Source organism: Symphodus melops, assembly GCF_947650265.1.
Source record: "Symphodus melops genome assembly, chromosome: 8".
NCBI classification, from domain to species: domain Eukaryota; kingdom Metazoa; phylum Chordata; class Actinopteri; order Labriformes; family Labridae; genus Symphodus; species Symphodus melops.
This window is the reverse complement of record NC_136698.1, coordinates 7,976,920-7,993,130: the sequence shown is the minus strand read 5'-3', so window position 1 is coordinate 7,993,130 and position 16,211 is coordinate 7,976,920. Positions and strand designations below refer to the sequence as shown.

General features: G+C 43.5%; 1 protein-coding gene across 1 annotated transcript in view; it reads right to left on the bottom strand.

The window, feature by feature from the left end:
• Positions 1-16,211, bottom strand: part of dennd1b (DENN/MADD domain containing 1B) — a 100,652-nt gene that overhangs the window by 67,871 nt on the left and 16,570 nt on the right. Inside the window, exon 3 of the mRNA XM_079349791.1 lies at positions 10,775-10,818. Within this exon, the coding sequence (XP_079205917.1) occupies positions 10,775-10,818 (44 nt within the window). The remainder of the gene's footprint in view (positions 1-10,774; positions 10,819-16,211) is intronic.

Sequence of the window (16,211 nt, the reverse complement as noted above, 5' to 3'; positions counted from 1 at the left end):
AATGATTTAAAAAATATCATACTGTTGTTGAGAATCTACTTTTGGGCAGAACAAACATTAAGCAGATTTTTGAAATTGAAGATAATGATTAAGGTAAATAGGTCTCTCTCCTTCTCCCCCTCTCCCCCTCTCTCTCTATGATCTATCTCCCACCCCCTCTCTCAATTTTCTGTGACAGAATCAAAATTCACACCGATGTGAAATATGTATGTTTGGGTCAAAAGTATCAAAAGTAGGATGTTGAACAACATGCTTGGTATCCTAAATGTTTCAGAGGAAAAAACTGACAAAACTGACTTCCTGCCGCTGCATCTGAGAAAAATCCTAAAGGACAAGTGTCAGTCAGTAGGATTATGTCAAAGACTCTCAAGAACTGCAGGCTGTTAAAAGAACTCAATTACAAAAAAAGGGGGTCCGAAGACGACGCATTACTTAACAAACATAAAGTTACACAAATGCAATAGTGCAATAATAGAACGCTTCATCATTGGATTATTTGTTTGGATGGGACTTGTGGGCCAACTGGACATTATAGGAAGTGCAGATTTTTTTAGATGCCAGAGTGATAGAGAGTGAAAACAGAAGACTTTGAAGGAGTAATGAAGACACACGTGTCCTTAGCAGGAAACCTTTGTATTACACTATTTTACCTGGCCTTGAAGAGAGATAATTGAAAGCAAATTTCAGCCTGGAGCGGTGTCTTGTTTGTACTTTAGTATCATGTTGATATAATAATTTCTCCAGGGACAGTATTACCTGAATGAAATGAAATGAAACCATCATCTGATGCAAATGCAGGAAGAGTGAGACTTCCCGAGTAAGAGGGGCCCAAAGGAGCAAACAAAAAATGACTGAGAGACAAAGACAGTGACAGGGGGAGACGTAGAGGCAGAGATAGAGAGACCACTCTGTGGGACGAAAAGCATACATTAGAAAGAGGACTGGAGCAGAAGAACAATGGGCAGAGGAACAGCCTCCTCTGGCCGCTGCAGACCTCAGACCCTGCAGAGATTTCTTTCATTAGGCTTTAATAGTGTGCTGCCGGCTCGCCATTCTGACCTGCGCTCTGTGCCAGTAATAAGAACGGCCTTCAAAGCCGGACCAAAGCAACAGAGCTGCTTCAAGGGGAGGGGGGGGGGGGGCACATGAACGGATAAGGTGGACTTTCAAATTGACATGGGGGCGTTACATTTTCACATTCATGCTCAGTCTTTTCCTTCTGATAGGAAAGGGAGATGGGGGGAAAAGGGAGTTTTGTATTTCTGGACCTTTTTTTTTTTTTTTATCCCTCCACAGGTTTGTGCTAGCGCTGACCCCTCTGCTGCAGCGCGTCTATGTTAAGGGAGGTTATTTTGGTTAACAATGGTCCCATGTTGCCAGAGCTCTACTCCTCGAGGTGTTGAAGGTGGCAGATTGATCTTCTGGCCTCTTCTAGCACTTGCCAGCACATGACAGGTATATGTGTGCTTATATTCATATGTGTTTTTTTTTTTATTATTGTTTTTTTTGCTACCTCTATTGCAAGAAGAAGACCCTGTTAGCAAAAATATTTGTCATTTTCAAATCTGCACTTCTGGATCCTCGGGGAAATCACAGAGTAGAGGGGCAAGGACAAAATAAAGGCGTTATTTTCACCCTCCTGTAACCTACAACAGCACTTCTACATTTCCATCCACCTCAACACCTTGTATCCCGCTGTCGAATGCAGTCGTCATTTGAAAATTAGCATCCCAGAAGCCACTGCATTTACCCGCAGAGTTGTCCTTGCTCAAGTTTAATAAGGGTAGGTACTTTTTTTTTTTTTTGCTTTTCTCTTTAGGCTAAATGCACATGTATGATGAATTCAACAATTTGTGTTAACAGGAGGGATAACATCCCCTTAACCCCCCACTGTCCGGCCCCAAAGTCATCCCCCGTCCATCGGTTGTTAATGAGTCACCTCTGATATAACAACATTCCACTGAGCTGGCATACATGCCATTCAATGTACTGCACTCATGTGTTCTCAGCTTTTTCCACAATGGATGTATTTATGTTATGAGGTGAAAGGGCATATTGCTTGGAGAATAAGTATGTGGCGCCAACAATAACAGTGTGCATTATTCCAGTGCTAATAACCTGTCCTGCTGATGTCCTTTCTACGTATCACAGATGGGCTCAGACAGGGGAGAGCGGCAGTATTATGCCTCTGCAGAGATCTTCCACTGAATATATTACCATGTGATAGGGGGAGATGTCTCACTCCCTAATACACACACACACACAAACACACACACACACACACTTGTAGTGTTGGGCCAAGAGAGCTGCATATGCCCCAAACATACAAGCATGGGCTTCATTAATGACGTGCCAGGAGGAGGGATAGAGAGTGTGTGTGTGTGTGTGTGTGTGTGTGTGCATGCGTGCATGTGTGCGTGTGCACGCACTGAGCAGCCGGGGGGGGGATTTCCTTCTTTAAGCTTTCAGCTCCCACTGGGCTAAGCTCGACTGTATGAACCCTGATGTGGGCCTGCCTCTAACACATGGCGTTACACACACACACACACACACACATAAATCCCACCCTCTCACACACATACACACAAAGCATGTATATATTGAAGCTCAGCAGGGGGGCAGCAGTGCAACACCGGCTCCTAAACATTTGGCTGTGGACGGCTCATTGACAGATGTACATGGACTCGAGCAGAGAGGGGGGGGGGGTCAGGTCATCGCAGCGCCCTCCTCTTCCTCCCTCTCTTCATCCCTCTGTCCTTTAACACAACATTGGTTTGGTTTTTTTTCTACCTCTGTCTGTGGCTGGTGGCTGCTGGTTGTGCCATGTACAGGGTGGAGGAGTGGGCCAATTAAGCCACATGGTCATATGTGTGATAACTCTGTTGGCTGCAGCGGCATGTGGTTAAGATGAGTCTGGCATGTGATGGAGAAAATTCACAGGGACAACCTGTTTCCAAGTGTGCAGTACAGTAGAAGCATTCCTTCTTCATCTGTGGCTACAGTAGTAATGCTGAGGCAGTTTGGCAGCATTCAAAAGTTTGATGAAGTGTACGTTTAAATAATATGTGCTGCACTGCTACACTAGCCGTGTTTATGTCCGACCCAACAAGGATCTCTGCACATGGATGTTGAAGCCAATTTCATAATGAAACAAGAATGGGTGGAACGGTTTGACCACATCGCTCCCCGTTCCTTTTTCTAGTCTCTGTTCCTTTACGGTGGCCACGAACTGTTTTTAGGAAGTCGTGTCAACTTTATTCGTCGGCTTATCTGGTCATCCCAACATCATTGAATGTACATCAGCAACACCAGCTGATCAACATCTCAAACAGTGTGCGCAATCCAATGAAAAAAAGCTCTGAGTTGTTACTTTTTTTACTCAGGCTCCCGTTTTGTAGGGGGATGATGTCATACGTTTCCCTGATGATAAAATTATTACGTTAAGATTGAAACAAGGTGAATAAATGTTGCCAGATGACGTGACGCTGAATCAGGTCAGAGGACCAATTTTTTGTTTTGTTTTTAGATTGAGCTTAAAAAAAAAAAAAAGCTAGAGTTAAAGTAACGAACAAACTAACCTTAAGTTTTGAGAGAAATAAAGAATGTGGTGCGTTGAATGTACTTCAAAATAAAGTAGCACATCCACTTTCTGTACTTTTCTATTTAAGCACTCTGTCCTTGGAGCAGAATGGCAGTTCAGTTGGATGGTAAAACTCATGGGTATCTAAAACCACAACTGTCCACCTGCAGCTTGAGAAGCACGAGCAGCCAACAGCTCTTGACTTCACTGCCAGAACACACCAGCGCTCTCTTTTTGCCAGTCACTGGGTGATGCTGGAGAAGATGTGAGCAACGGTGCGTAAAAACACTTCCCCTGGCCGCCTCTTTCCTCAACCACCACCACCCAGCTTTCTCCCAGGAAGGCAGCCCAGAGGTCAGCGCAATCAGGACCCATGAGCAACAAAGGGGCCTAGTTAGGCGTCCGGCACAGTGCCCGAGCCAAAGGCCAGCTTAGCGGGGCGAGACTGTCCATTAGGCAAGACCCTGGAACACCCGAGGGATCCGAGGTGAACAGGGTTAGAAAGAAGAATAAAAACACCATCAACCCAGACACATACACACATCTTCTCAAAGACATACACAGATCATATGAGGCCTTGTTTGACACCGCTGTCAGGGTGCAGTGAAGGAGAAAGACGAGACCCGGTGACACACTGAGACATCACACACTTACATGTACACAAATACATGCACACACACACACACACACACACACTTAGGCCGTCACACAGCCGGAAAGAAGAGTATAAATTTCCATCTTTTTCATCTCAGTTTCCCACACCTTGCACTTTGCCATTATAGTTTCACAGCAGTCGAAATGAGCCCATCCTCAACAGCTCGCCACCAAACACGTGTTTTTATACATGTCGGCTCTGTCCTTAGAAAAAGGCTACGGTCTTATTGAAGAACGTCCCCTTTCCTGTTTCTAACCAACTGTTGTGTTCTCGCCCGAGTTTACTGTGAAATGTGTTCTCACGTGTTTTGAGGATAGCAGGATGTCACTTGTCGGTTTTGTTAACACCTAAAGGTGTTTATTAGTTATTTACTGCGAAGGCAACCTTCTCATTGGGTTTCAGAATCTCAGATCATTAAGAATTCAAATTTGACAACCGTTCACTCTGCTTTAAAAATCGGGGAATCGAGGTCCACCCTGAGTCCCCAAAATGTACATCTGCTTACAGGACTCCCACCTTGTCTTTGTATTTCTACTTTTCCTTTCAACAGCAAGATTTGTATTCTCCCTCCCAAAAAACTATTTTTTCCCCAAAAAAATCTCTGTTAAAACTCATCTACTTCCATTGTCAGCCTCCATCACAGAGGGGAAGAGAAGGAAACTAATAAAAGACAACTCTCTCTCATCCAACATTTATTTAAATTCTCAACAAATGTTGTGCTGCCTTCAAAACCTAAAAGCCTAAAGGGCATTAATCCTGTGTAGATATAAACCATCAACATAAATGTGATACCGGAGAAAGAAGTATTAAGATATAGTGTAGAAAAACACTGTATTCAAAGCCTACTACATTTAGTGTAGTAGCTAAAACTAGAGAAAGCCGATGGAATCTCAGAGGAAGACGAGGTATCAGACCATCTCTTGTCTCATTTAAAGGTCACGTAAGAATCTTTATCCTTCTGCATCTGAAGTTCTGAACTTCAGTTTGCCCACCTGGACTCCTTCACCACTCTCACCAACCAAACCCTTCATCTGCACGGGGTCTTCATCTCCTTCCCTTCGGGCTGAAGCCACCAATCGCATCCAGCATCCTCATCCTTCCCTCAGTCCCTTCAGACCTTTGCTTCCCCATCCACCCCATCGATCTCTCCTCCGAAGAGCCACAGCTCCCTGCTTCCTCCCACCAAGACGGGCAAAGAGCTGCGGCCGCCGATCCCAGCATGTCAGGCGGCCTGTCCTGATGGAGCATGGTGTCAGAGCAACACTCGGCTGCTGAGGTTGAAGGCCTCCAGAGACCCTCCGCCTCTCCTCTCTTCTCTTGCTTTGTCTGTCCCTCCATTTCTCCCCGTCTGTTAGGTGACACAGGAAGCGTCTGAGCAGAGATGGATATACGTGAACAGAAAATAAGTCAAGTTTGACCAAAGGTGAGACATCTCCAAAACTTGACAGTGGCTGAAACTAAACTTTAAAACTTCACTTTGGGTGGTAAAATTATTTTGATTTTTATGATTGGCCTTCTTTACTTTATGTGAGTATTTGCTTAAAGCCGATTGGTGATTTCACAATGATCCTTGGTTTACACCAAAATGTAAAATGGACTCAAGAAATTCATCATGAAAAAGCAAATTTACCGCAAACGCTAAGAAAGCTAAATAGCTTAATGAAACACAAGCATCAATACCTGGTGTGTTCAAAATGAGCACTGTGACGTTTTCCAAACCAGGGAAACTTTTCTTTTTTCTTTAACATTTACATATTCGACAGTAAATTCAACAAGTTCATAAAGAAGGAAGGAAATGTTCTTGAATCCTTGAAGTCGCAAGAAAAATACTCAAGAGGGGGGAAAAAGTGAAACACTATATTTCTTTCTGGCATGCCAGGATTTTTAAAAATCCATTGCACATCGCAATGCATACGTCGATATCAAAGCAGAGACATGTTCTTTAAGTACTGAATCACCTGCTGTATCGTCATCACATGAATGAAAAGCAGCATGTTATACAGTTAATTTATGCAGTATGAAGCAGGGAGATCTAAGGTTTGCTGTTAAAATGAGTGGCATGGCCACGGAGAGAATTTCTGGCCTTGCAGTAAAATGTATCCATAATTCAAGATTTCCTTTAATTCTCTCTGGATTTTTGGGCTGCAACCACCCAGGATGATGAAAACATGCGGTTTATGATTACATTTGTAATTTACAGCAACTGTGTCTTTCGAGGGAAACGTGATATAAGGTGTTTGGCAACAGAGAGGTTGATGAACCAGCAGGGGGAAACTAATCCAACATATCAGACAGGACCAATATATATATATATATATAAATAAAACTGAAAAAGTAAAAAAAAAAAAGAACATGAGGTGATGAATCACAGCGGATAAAGTAAGAAAGATTACAGTTATGTGTATGAAATGAACAAAACGATGAGGGAAATTGTTAGCTGTTAAAAAGCTCCAATTGAAAAGGACCAAATTGTGGAGTTATGGTTGCTTCAGTCTCATTTCAGCCATTTCCTTGGAGCAGAGATACTGAGAGTGTCAGTGTCTATGTGGAGCTCGGTAACATGGGTCTTTATAAAGCAAGTATCAAGAAAAATACAAGAATGTGGAATAACTGGCAGCAGCACGGATCTTCAGTGAGAAGATATATCACTTTTATGCAAAGTTTTACAAAAAACTTGAAATAAGAACACATCAGTGCAAACTCCACGTCCAAAAAAAAACCTGGTCAGTATGTTGCCACAGCCCGTTTTAACTTCTACTATCCTAAGAACCTATAGTGCCAAATATGTATCAAGGACAAAGCAGCTGTCCTGAAACTTTCCCTGAAATGTAATTTAACATGATGTTAAGTTTGGTAGAGTTTAACCATCAGGTTAGAGTGAGAGCTCACCTACAGAACCAACAACAAAATAAGTCTTGTTTTCCACTTGAACGCATATTTAAGTCAAGTTCAATGATGTGTCAACAGCTGTGAGAGCTACATGCGTGACAATGACATCATGAGGCTAACGATAATAAATGCAGTTATATTAGATGATAAAAGGTTTTCATACATCTTAAATGTTTGTGTTGGAGCATTTCGAGTCATATCTTCTGCAGGACACCTTTGAAAAAGAGGTTTTAAACCTCAATGGGATTTTTCCCTGGATAAATAAAAGGTTAAATAAAAAAATAAAAAAAGCATAATAAAAAGTATAGCAACATTCAGAAGGGTGTTTTTGTGTGTGTGACATTTTGAAATGCTGCAGAGGTTTCTCACAGTCTCTGTTAGATTGTCTGTTTATGGAGCTTGCCGAGTGTTTATCATATCAACGTTTGTTCTCTTCAGAGGCGTGGACCTTCTATACACCACAATGTGGTTAGCTAGAAGTAACTGGCAAAACCATTTTCTGTGTCTGCGCGTTTGTGTGTGTGTTTGTGTGTAAGTGTGCGTTTGTGTGTCTGCTGTTTCCACAACTTTGGGATGAGATCTGAGAGGAAACGGACAGATTTCCATCTGTCTGCTTCATTTGCAAAAAAAAAAAAAAAAAAAAAAAAAAAGCCCTTCTTGCGATTCAAATATATGCTTTAGCCGCCTCTTTCTTGCCCTCCCTCTCCTCCGTCTCTCCCTCTCTATCCGAGTGGCATCTGTGGATGACCAGGGCATCAAGAGTCTCTGGGGCTGAGGGAGGATTCAGGGGAGCAGGAGGGGAAAACGAGAGAGGAGAGAAAGAATGAGAGAGAGAGAGAGAGAGAGAGAGAGAGAGAGAGAGGGAGCGAGCGCCTCTCACTTCACATATCCCCAGCACCACCCTGGCGTGCCAGCCAGCCTGCAGTCTGTTCTCCTTTGAGCTTTCTATTCTACCACAGCACAGGAAAAAAAAAAAAAAAAAAATCAATTCATATTTCCATAATCCACACTCCTGTCCGTCTGCATGTCTTTGCCCCCCCCCCTCCGCGTCCTTCCATCCTTCTCTTTCTCCCTCTCTTTCTGCCTTCCTCTCTTTTCCCCTCTCCCCTGGGGTAGACTAACCCCTCCACCCCGATCCTACGGCCTACAAATGTCATTACGCTGAGCAACAATAACGGCCTAAACAAAAGGGGGCCTTGCTCTGAGCCCTGAGCCCCTCCGCGGAGACTGTTGGCTGCTGCTGCCATATGCTGGCCAGCTCGGGCCACAGATAGAGACTGAGACTGTGGCTACAGAGGACTCCAGCCTGCAGCCCTACAAAGGAGGAAAGGAGCCCTAATCCTGGTAATGAGGCCCGTGAATACAGCCTTTATGTATACGGGGGAAAGGGCCAATCCCTCTGTACACAGCACGCTAACTAGCCATCTTAAGAGCCATTTTATCCACACAAACGATGTGGTTGACAACAGAATGAAAGAAAAGTAAGGTTGTGTGTGTGTGTGTGTGTGTGTGTGGGGGGGGGGGGGGGTACTAAGAGAGACATGTTGGAGGAGAAGGATGAGACAGGCCCATGTCAACACACAAGACTGTTTACACTATTTTCTTCTCTCTTGGATTCAGCTGCTCTTTCTTCTCCTTTATTTTTTTCTCTCTTTCTTTCTATCACTTCCTCATCCTGCCGTCTTCCTCCTGTAAGTGTGTAATTTCTCACTCACACACACCCGCTCCCTCACTCCCTCTACCTCTTACTCTGATAGCACGCTCTGGTTCTTGTGGGGCAGGCAGACATCGCCTCAAGCATCTTTCTACAAGCCCGTTTATTCCTCAAAGTGGATCAGAGAGGCAGGAAAGCTGTTTAAACTCACTGGCTCGGTCGCTGTGCAGGGAGATAGTTAGCCTACGCACATATTGTTGTCTTTTCCCCCCCCATTTTTGTTTTCCCAAGTTGACGATATCCCCCCCCGCCCAAGTCAGCAGATGGGCGGCTGCAGTCATCTGTCCGGTGATTTGCTCCAGGACTTGTTTTGTGTTGTTATTACTTTCAGGAGCTGAGACAATATGTTGCATACCTTGTTTCCTTTCGGTTTAAGAAACACGTCATTTTCAAACACTGAAAATGACTGAGATCTACATCTGCCTACTGTACAGAGTGATGTGCGCGATATAGATTGACGTTGCGTTATTTTGATCAAGTTGGATCTGGAGCGTTGCTCTTTGAAGGTGAAGCCAGAGAGAAATGATAAAGGCGCCCTGCTGCGCTGCTGTATTCTTCCAAGGGTAAAGAGCAAAGCTTTCATGAAAGGGAAATTAAATCTATTTAAATTACTCCAAAGATTGTGTTTGTTCATGTATGAACCCCCCCCCCCCCCCCCCGATAGCTGAGAAGATTTGGCTTAATAAGTTCTTCTAGTGATGACTGAGAAGTCTTAAATAAGCATTTACACATCACACTGACAAATGAGAAAAAACATTCTTTCAAAAACATTTTAAAGAGAAAACTTGGTATTCACTCACTTGTATTACTGTATAATAGGGTTTCAAGTCACCTGGTACCAAACCAATGAAGTACACTTTTTATATATATATCCATATATATAGTCTGTGTGGATTGGGTTAGAATACTATAGTTCATATTACAGGAGTAATGGATTTGATTTATTCTTCTAACAAACTGAAGCGACAGCCCATCATGACAGAACAAATCAGACAAACATACAATCAGAGTTATCTAAATAATTAAGCTCTCTGATTGGCTGATAGCAGGGACGCTTGTTATCTTTTATTGTTAACCTTGGTTAATAATAGTCTATGGTGTATAGGACAGCGGATAGAGTAGAGAGCTGGAGTGAGGGAGTGTGGGGATTGTCATGTGGCAAACTGCCAAGGGCCGAGCACGGGCTGCTGGCCTCAAGGACTCGAGCTTCTAGTATGTGACCGCTAGGCTATACAGCACCACAGGTTGTTTGGTAAAGTCAGTATCAGCTCTGATACCGATCTGAATAATTCAGTCTGTGCATCTTTTGAGAAAATAAAGAAACAAATTGTACAAGTTATAGAGTGAGTAGAGCTCCTGGAAAAATGAATCCAATGGTGCTATCAACGTAAAACATTAAGAAGCAGACAAATCTGAGGAAGTGAACGAGAGATAAACAGAGAGAGAGCGAGAGAGAGAGAGCGAGAGAGAGAGAGAGAGAGAGAGAGAGAGAGAGAGAAGGAAACAGAGGTGTGCATTCCTGTCACGGCTGCATGATAATTACTTATTCGTCGGTTATTGAAGACCTGCTCACTGCTTTTCATTATCAGCAACAGACGTACAATGAGACAGAAAGAGACAGAGGAGGAGGAGAGAGAGAGAAGGAGGGCAAGCACTGATGAGGATGAGGAGGAGAGGAGGAGTGGTGGTGGTGGTGGTGGTGGTGGTGGTGGTGGTGGTGGTGGTGGTGGTGATAGGTGTTGGGGGAGGTTACCACAGGATGGCAGGGTGCGAGAGGGCATTAGGCAAGGAAGGGAGATGGGAGAGGTAGAAGAGGAGGAGGAGGAGGAGGAAGGTGGTAGAGGTTGTCTGTTACAGTGAACGACAGAGAGCGAGAGAGGGAGAGAGAGAGAGAGGGAGAGAGAGAGGAGAATGAAAAAGCAGAGTGTGTTCCAACCTGGTCTGTGTGGTCCTGGGGGAAGCTCCACAGCACGGTTGGATCTAGAGGTAATTGACAGACAGCATTAATCAGCGGGTGAGAAACACACCGTCTTCGCTAGCTGCCTCAGAACACATACATATTAATGAGAGGGGTGGGGGCAAGGGTGGCTGCTGCAAGTCTGTGCACGCACACACACACACACACACACACACACACACTTACATTTATATACTTACTTATACACACAGGGAAGTGCACAGTGAAAGACAAGAGAGAGGAAGAGTGTCTCGGCTGTATGTGCTGTAAATATGCTAATCTTATATTCTCAGTGTAGATATGATAGCTTATATTACACACCAAATCATGCCCATTTAAGAAAGTCATACCAACACATACTCTGCTTCGTTTGCTTAATTATTCCAACATAGATACAAGGCTGGATGTTTGCAGGAGAGATGTAACATCTAAGCGTTGAGTTTATCACGAGAACAACAGAGGTTAGAGATATTCTACGTTTTAATGGAGCATTATCTGTAATAACATCAGCATCATTGCTGAGAGATTACACAAAGATGAATGCAGAGTATTTATCAATGGACAGAAGATCAACCAGGTGTACTATTCACACTGATCATTTAGGTTGGTTATTTATTGCATACAGAATCAGATGGATAATCATCTTTTTAATGGAGTACTGAGGCTTTAAGTAGATGATCAGACTTGATAGGAAATCTTTTTGTTTCATCATTTCATTCACTTTGAAGACAACGTGCTAATTTATTAATCCAAAAAGAACTAATAAACCAACAGGGATATATTTATTAGTGGTAATCCTGCAAAACATACAAGAGTATTTTCTTTAAATCAGCATATATTTGAAATAATTTGATGATGATCCAGTCCAACATAAAACATAGTCTAAATATATTTTTAAAAATGTGTCAAATAACGCAAAACGACCAGTTTATTCACTTTAGTATGCCTCTACTTGAACTCTTCAATCTAAATGGAAACACTGGCCCAGCTTTTCACAGACATATTCCATGTGTTTGAGCAGCCACTGAGCCTAAGCCTGAACACAGGGGTCTCTGGTAAACACGGCTTCCACAGCTCCAAGGTCACCGCTTGACCTCATCTGGAGGAGCGAGGGGTTTGAAGAGACGAGGGCTCAACGTGCCAGGTTCACTGTCATGGACACTCAAAAGACCTGCAGTCATTTAGAAAGACCCATACTTCAGTCAGAAAACTATCGTTTCAGGATCAACAGGTCTAAACTACAATGCTCCATTCAGACCCTTAAATGAAGGACACATACCATTTTAACAATGTTTGCATTTGGAGAAGATTCCTTCCTTTACATATATCAAAAAAAAAAAAGAAAAGATTCATTTAGACACGTATGAAACCTGGGGAGAAGATCTCTACTGTAGAGGATATGCAATTACACACAAAGTGTGGAGTAGCTTCATGGCTATCACACCACGCGGCCTGACAGAGAGAGAAGGATACAATGGGCAAATGGATGACAGGACGCAGCAGAATCCATCATGCCTTACATAATCCTGTTGGATAATTTCATGGGCCCCATCTTGAAAAGAGTGGCAGAGAAAAAAAAAAAGAAACAGAGTTTTAAGCCCCATCCCCTCCCTTTTCTTTCTCCAACCCTATGATCTGCCACAGTTAGGGCTATTTTATGCTGATTTCCCCGCGTGAGAGAAAGCTGCAGCACGAGTGTAATGCAGAGCAGAGGAAATGTGACACAGAAGAGAAGAGGGGGGTCAAGAGTTTGGAACATTTGGAAGCCCAGCCGACTTTGCACAATGAATAGACAAGTGTACGTGGGCATGAGACGGGCCGGTCTCGTCTTTGCCTGTTGTTCATGTTCACGTCTAAACTAATGCTCTCTATGTTGACAGTGCAGTGTGGCTGATTTGAAGATGAAGTACTGATGGAGGCTGCAACACAGCTTGTACACAGACTAACTAATCGTTAACTTGTATGAGTCCATCAATTGCCCGGGTGAGCCATGTCAGTGAGTCGTTATGCACAATACCCGGGCCGTGGATCTGGATCATCTACAGGGAATGCGTGCATGTGATTTATCTGTTATGGCTAGTCTACAGATCTGCAGTGAAGAGGGTCAATAAAATCTACACACATTCAACACACACAGTTCAAATCAGCTTCATCTCTACTAAAACAATACAGACCAGTATTATTCTCTCACTGTGATTAAAAAGCTTAGTGTCTCAAATCAAGCACTTGATGCTCTGCTTGTCTGACATTGCATAAAACCAGGGGTGGGGAAAAATATCGATACAGCACTTCATTGTCATCCTGACTCCTGTAATACAGTTACTGAGGTTCTGGTGATTGAAAAAGGTCCACAACCTGACGATTTGACTTCCTCTGTTCTATACTTCATGACTCCTCTTGGGTGGTGCTGATGACATGAATGAGGGGGAAACGTGAACGCGAGTTAATTGACCAAAGAGGAAGATGACAGCGGGATGAAAGAAGAGGAGGAGAGTGTGAGAAAGTGGGACAGCGGTGAAAGAACAGGAGAGGAGACACCAGATTTAAGTGTACAAAAACAATAATAAGTGGCATTTCATAATACTTTCATCGCATATCATGGTGCATAATTAGGCGATCGCAGAATCGCTGAATCATGATATTCGATGATCTTGGGCCGCATATCGTGCAGTATATTGAATCGTGAATCAGCCTGTTGTTTCCATCGCTACGTGAGATGCATAAGAGGCTGAGAGATGGAGGGAAGTTTAGAGTGCTGCGAACAAGGTCAGCAAACCAAAAACTGTGAAATAACAGAACAAATCTTATTCTCAATAATTCCTATCACTGTTAGTCAAAACGTTCTAAAACTGAGGATATGCTGCCAAACTATACATGAAATCAACTATCGACTGCAGGATGGAGTAAACGCTGTCTTGTAAATGGACTTTAGATCTAACATTTGACGCATGTGATGAAGTCAGTGTGGAGTGGCAGGGAGGGATAGGCAGAAAGAAATGATTGAATAGAGAGAGGTAGCACAGGAGGCAGAAAACAGAGAGCTATAACAACACATATAAACACCTTTTTTTTTTCGTACAGCCGAGAACATACACAAATTTTTCAGCACTACCAAACACCTTCCTTTATCATTCCCATCTCCTCTTTCCTCTGCTTTCTGTGTGCACTTCCCTTTCCATTTTCTACAGGCTCTTGTTCTGTCTCTTCTGCTCCACCTCCACATTTCTCTGCCAATCAACTCTGCCTCTTGCTTCTCCATTCCTTCGTCTTTTTCTTTACCGCCTGTTTCTGCCTCACTTCCAGTCTTTCTCCTTTTTAGTCTCTCTGTTTCCCATGCTTGCCTCACTTTTCCCCCCTTTCTTCCTCAACCTCATTTTCTTTATCCCACCCTGCCCCTGCAGCTCTCCGTCCTCTTCACTTCTGCCTCGCCCCCTTCTCTCTCTCTCTCTCTCTCTCTCTCTCTCAATTTTTCTCACCCTCTTGCGTTCGTACACCCCTCCCTCAGATGTGCTGGGCGTGTGGTGGACGCAAGAGGGGGGCCTGAAGGGGGTTAAGGCTGAAAGTTGAAGGTTACGGAGGTGAAGAGGACCCCTGCTGTTCCGCCGGGGGACACAAATGTCACCATGACAGATCCTGCACCGGTTAATCCCTCCTCCCCTCCCTCAGAAACACACATACACACACAAGCACGCACACAAACCAACGCACACACAGATACTAGAGCATGACTCTAAACAAAACATAAATAAAACATTTCTGAGTAGTGCAACAAATTCCAGCTGTCAAATTTGGAAACAAAAGGCTCTTTACTTTTCAGCACATAACTACATTTTAGGTTGAAATGATACTAAATATGTCCTTACTTTAAATGTTTCATGTGTTCATCTGCATTCAGTGACTGTGAGCAGCCATGAGACTAATACTTTTCTGTGGACTTGGACTTTTTGGGATCTTGCACTTTTACACACACACACACACACACACACACACACACACACACACACACACACACACACACACACACACACACACACACACACACACACACACACACACACACACACACACACACACACACACACACACACACACACACACACACACACACACACACACACACACACACACACACACACACACACACACACACACACACACACACACACACACACACACACACACACACACACACACACACACACGATTTAACAAGTGCATTGTTCGAATGTTTTGGCTCGCTAACACGGCCATAAAACACATTCTGCATGCAGCACACTCTGTGCGCCGTCACTTACAATCAAATGCGACACAGTCAGAGACAGAGGACACCAGCAATGACACAAGTGAGCACGCACGAGCACAAAACCATGCATGCTCACCCACTGACACACGAGAGAAGAACTGCATCCATCCAAATGCAGCGCCTTTATTGGCATTACAGTAAGGTCACAGCTATCTAACTTTATTATATTTTAGCTCTTCTGTTGTTATTGCTAAAACTAAATGTCCACTTCCTGCTTTTTTTATTTTTTTTAAAACAGCTCACTTGACCTGCTACTTCTGTTTCGATGTTTGTATACGGTATCATATTTTCCTTCCCAACAAAATAAAGACCTGATTATCCACTGACACTGAATAAAGTAGACTTTTTTTAAATGCCTGTATCAGCAAGTTAAAGCATCAGTCTGATAGCTCGAGTAGTAAGGCTTAGCCAGGGTCAGGTTTAGCCACATGTGAAAGAAAAGTGTGATGCTAGCAAGATCTGTAACGTCAGTCAGTCAAAGCTCCCAGAGTAGCAGCTGCTTTCCCACAGTGTTGGCCGATAAAGGGTAAAATGGTATCAGAACATCTCGACCACCGAGTAGCCGCCTTATACCGGTTTGATTTGAAAAGGAAAAAAAATAAATCTCATCGGTGTGAACAACTGATCGCTCAAATGTCGCGAGTTTGAACATGCTAACGCCGCACTGTCGCCTGTTCTCGTCACGTGATCCATGCAATCTGTCTTCTTTGTGAGATGGTGCTCTGGGTGCTTCCTGCATACGACACAACAGCCTCATCATCACACACAGGAGGACTCCAATTGTGTTTATTCTTTTTCACCATAGTTGACTAGATTTTCTAACAGCTTTCACTAACAGTGCTACTTTTATGTGATACCGGTGACATGTGGAACTCAACTTATAGCATATTTCCCCCCTGATGGAGCGTAAACAGATCCAATGGGTGAGAATTGAATTGAAATCACCTATCCAGAGTTAGAGTCCTCCATTCTCACCTTGGGAAATAGAGGTGAACAAAAATGTGATGACAAGTGACCACTGGGCGTGAATGTGTCCTTTACGAGGACATGCATGTTTACAGATAGATACTAAGCTCAAGAGTGAATATTTACAGTATGGTAGCATGTCCATTG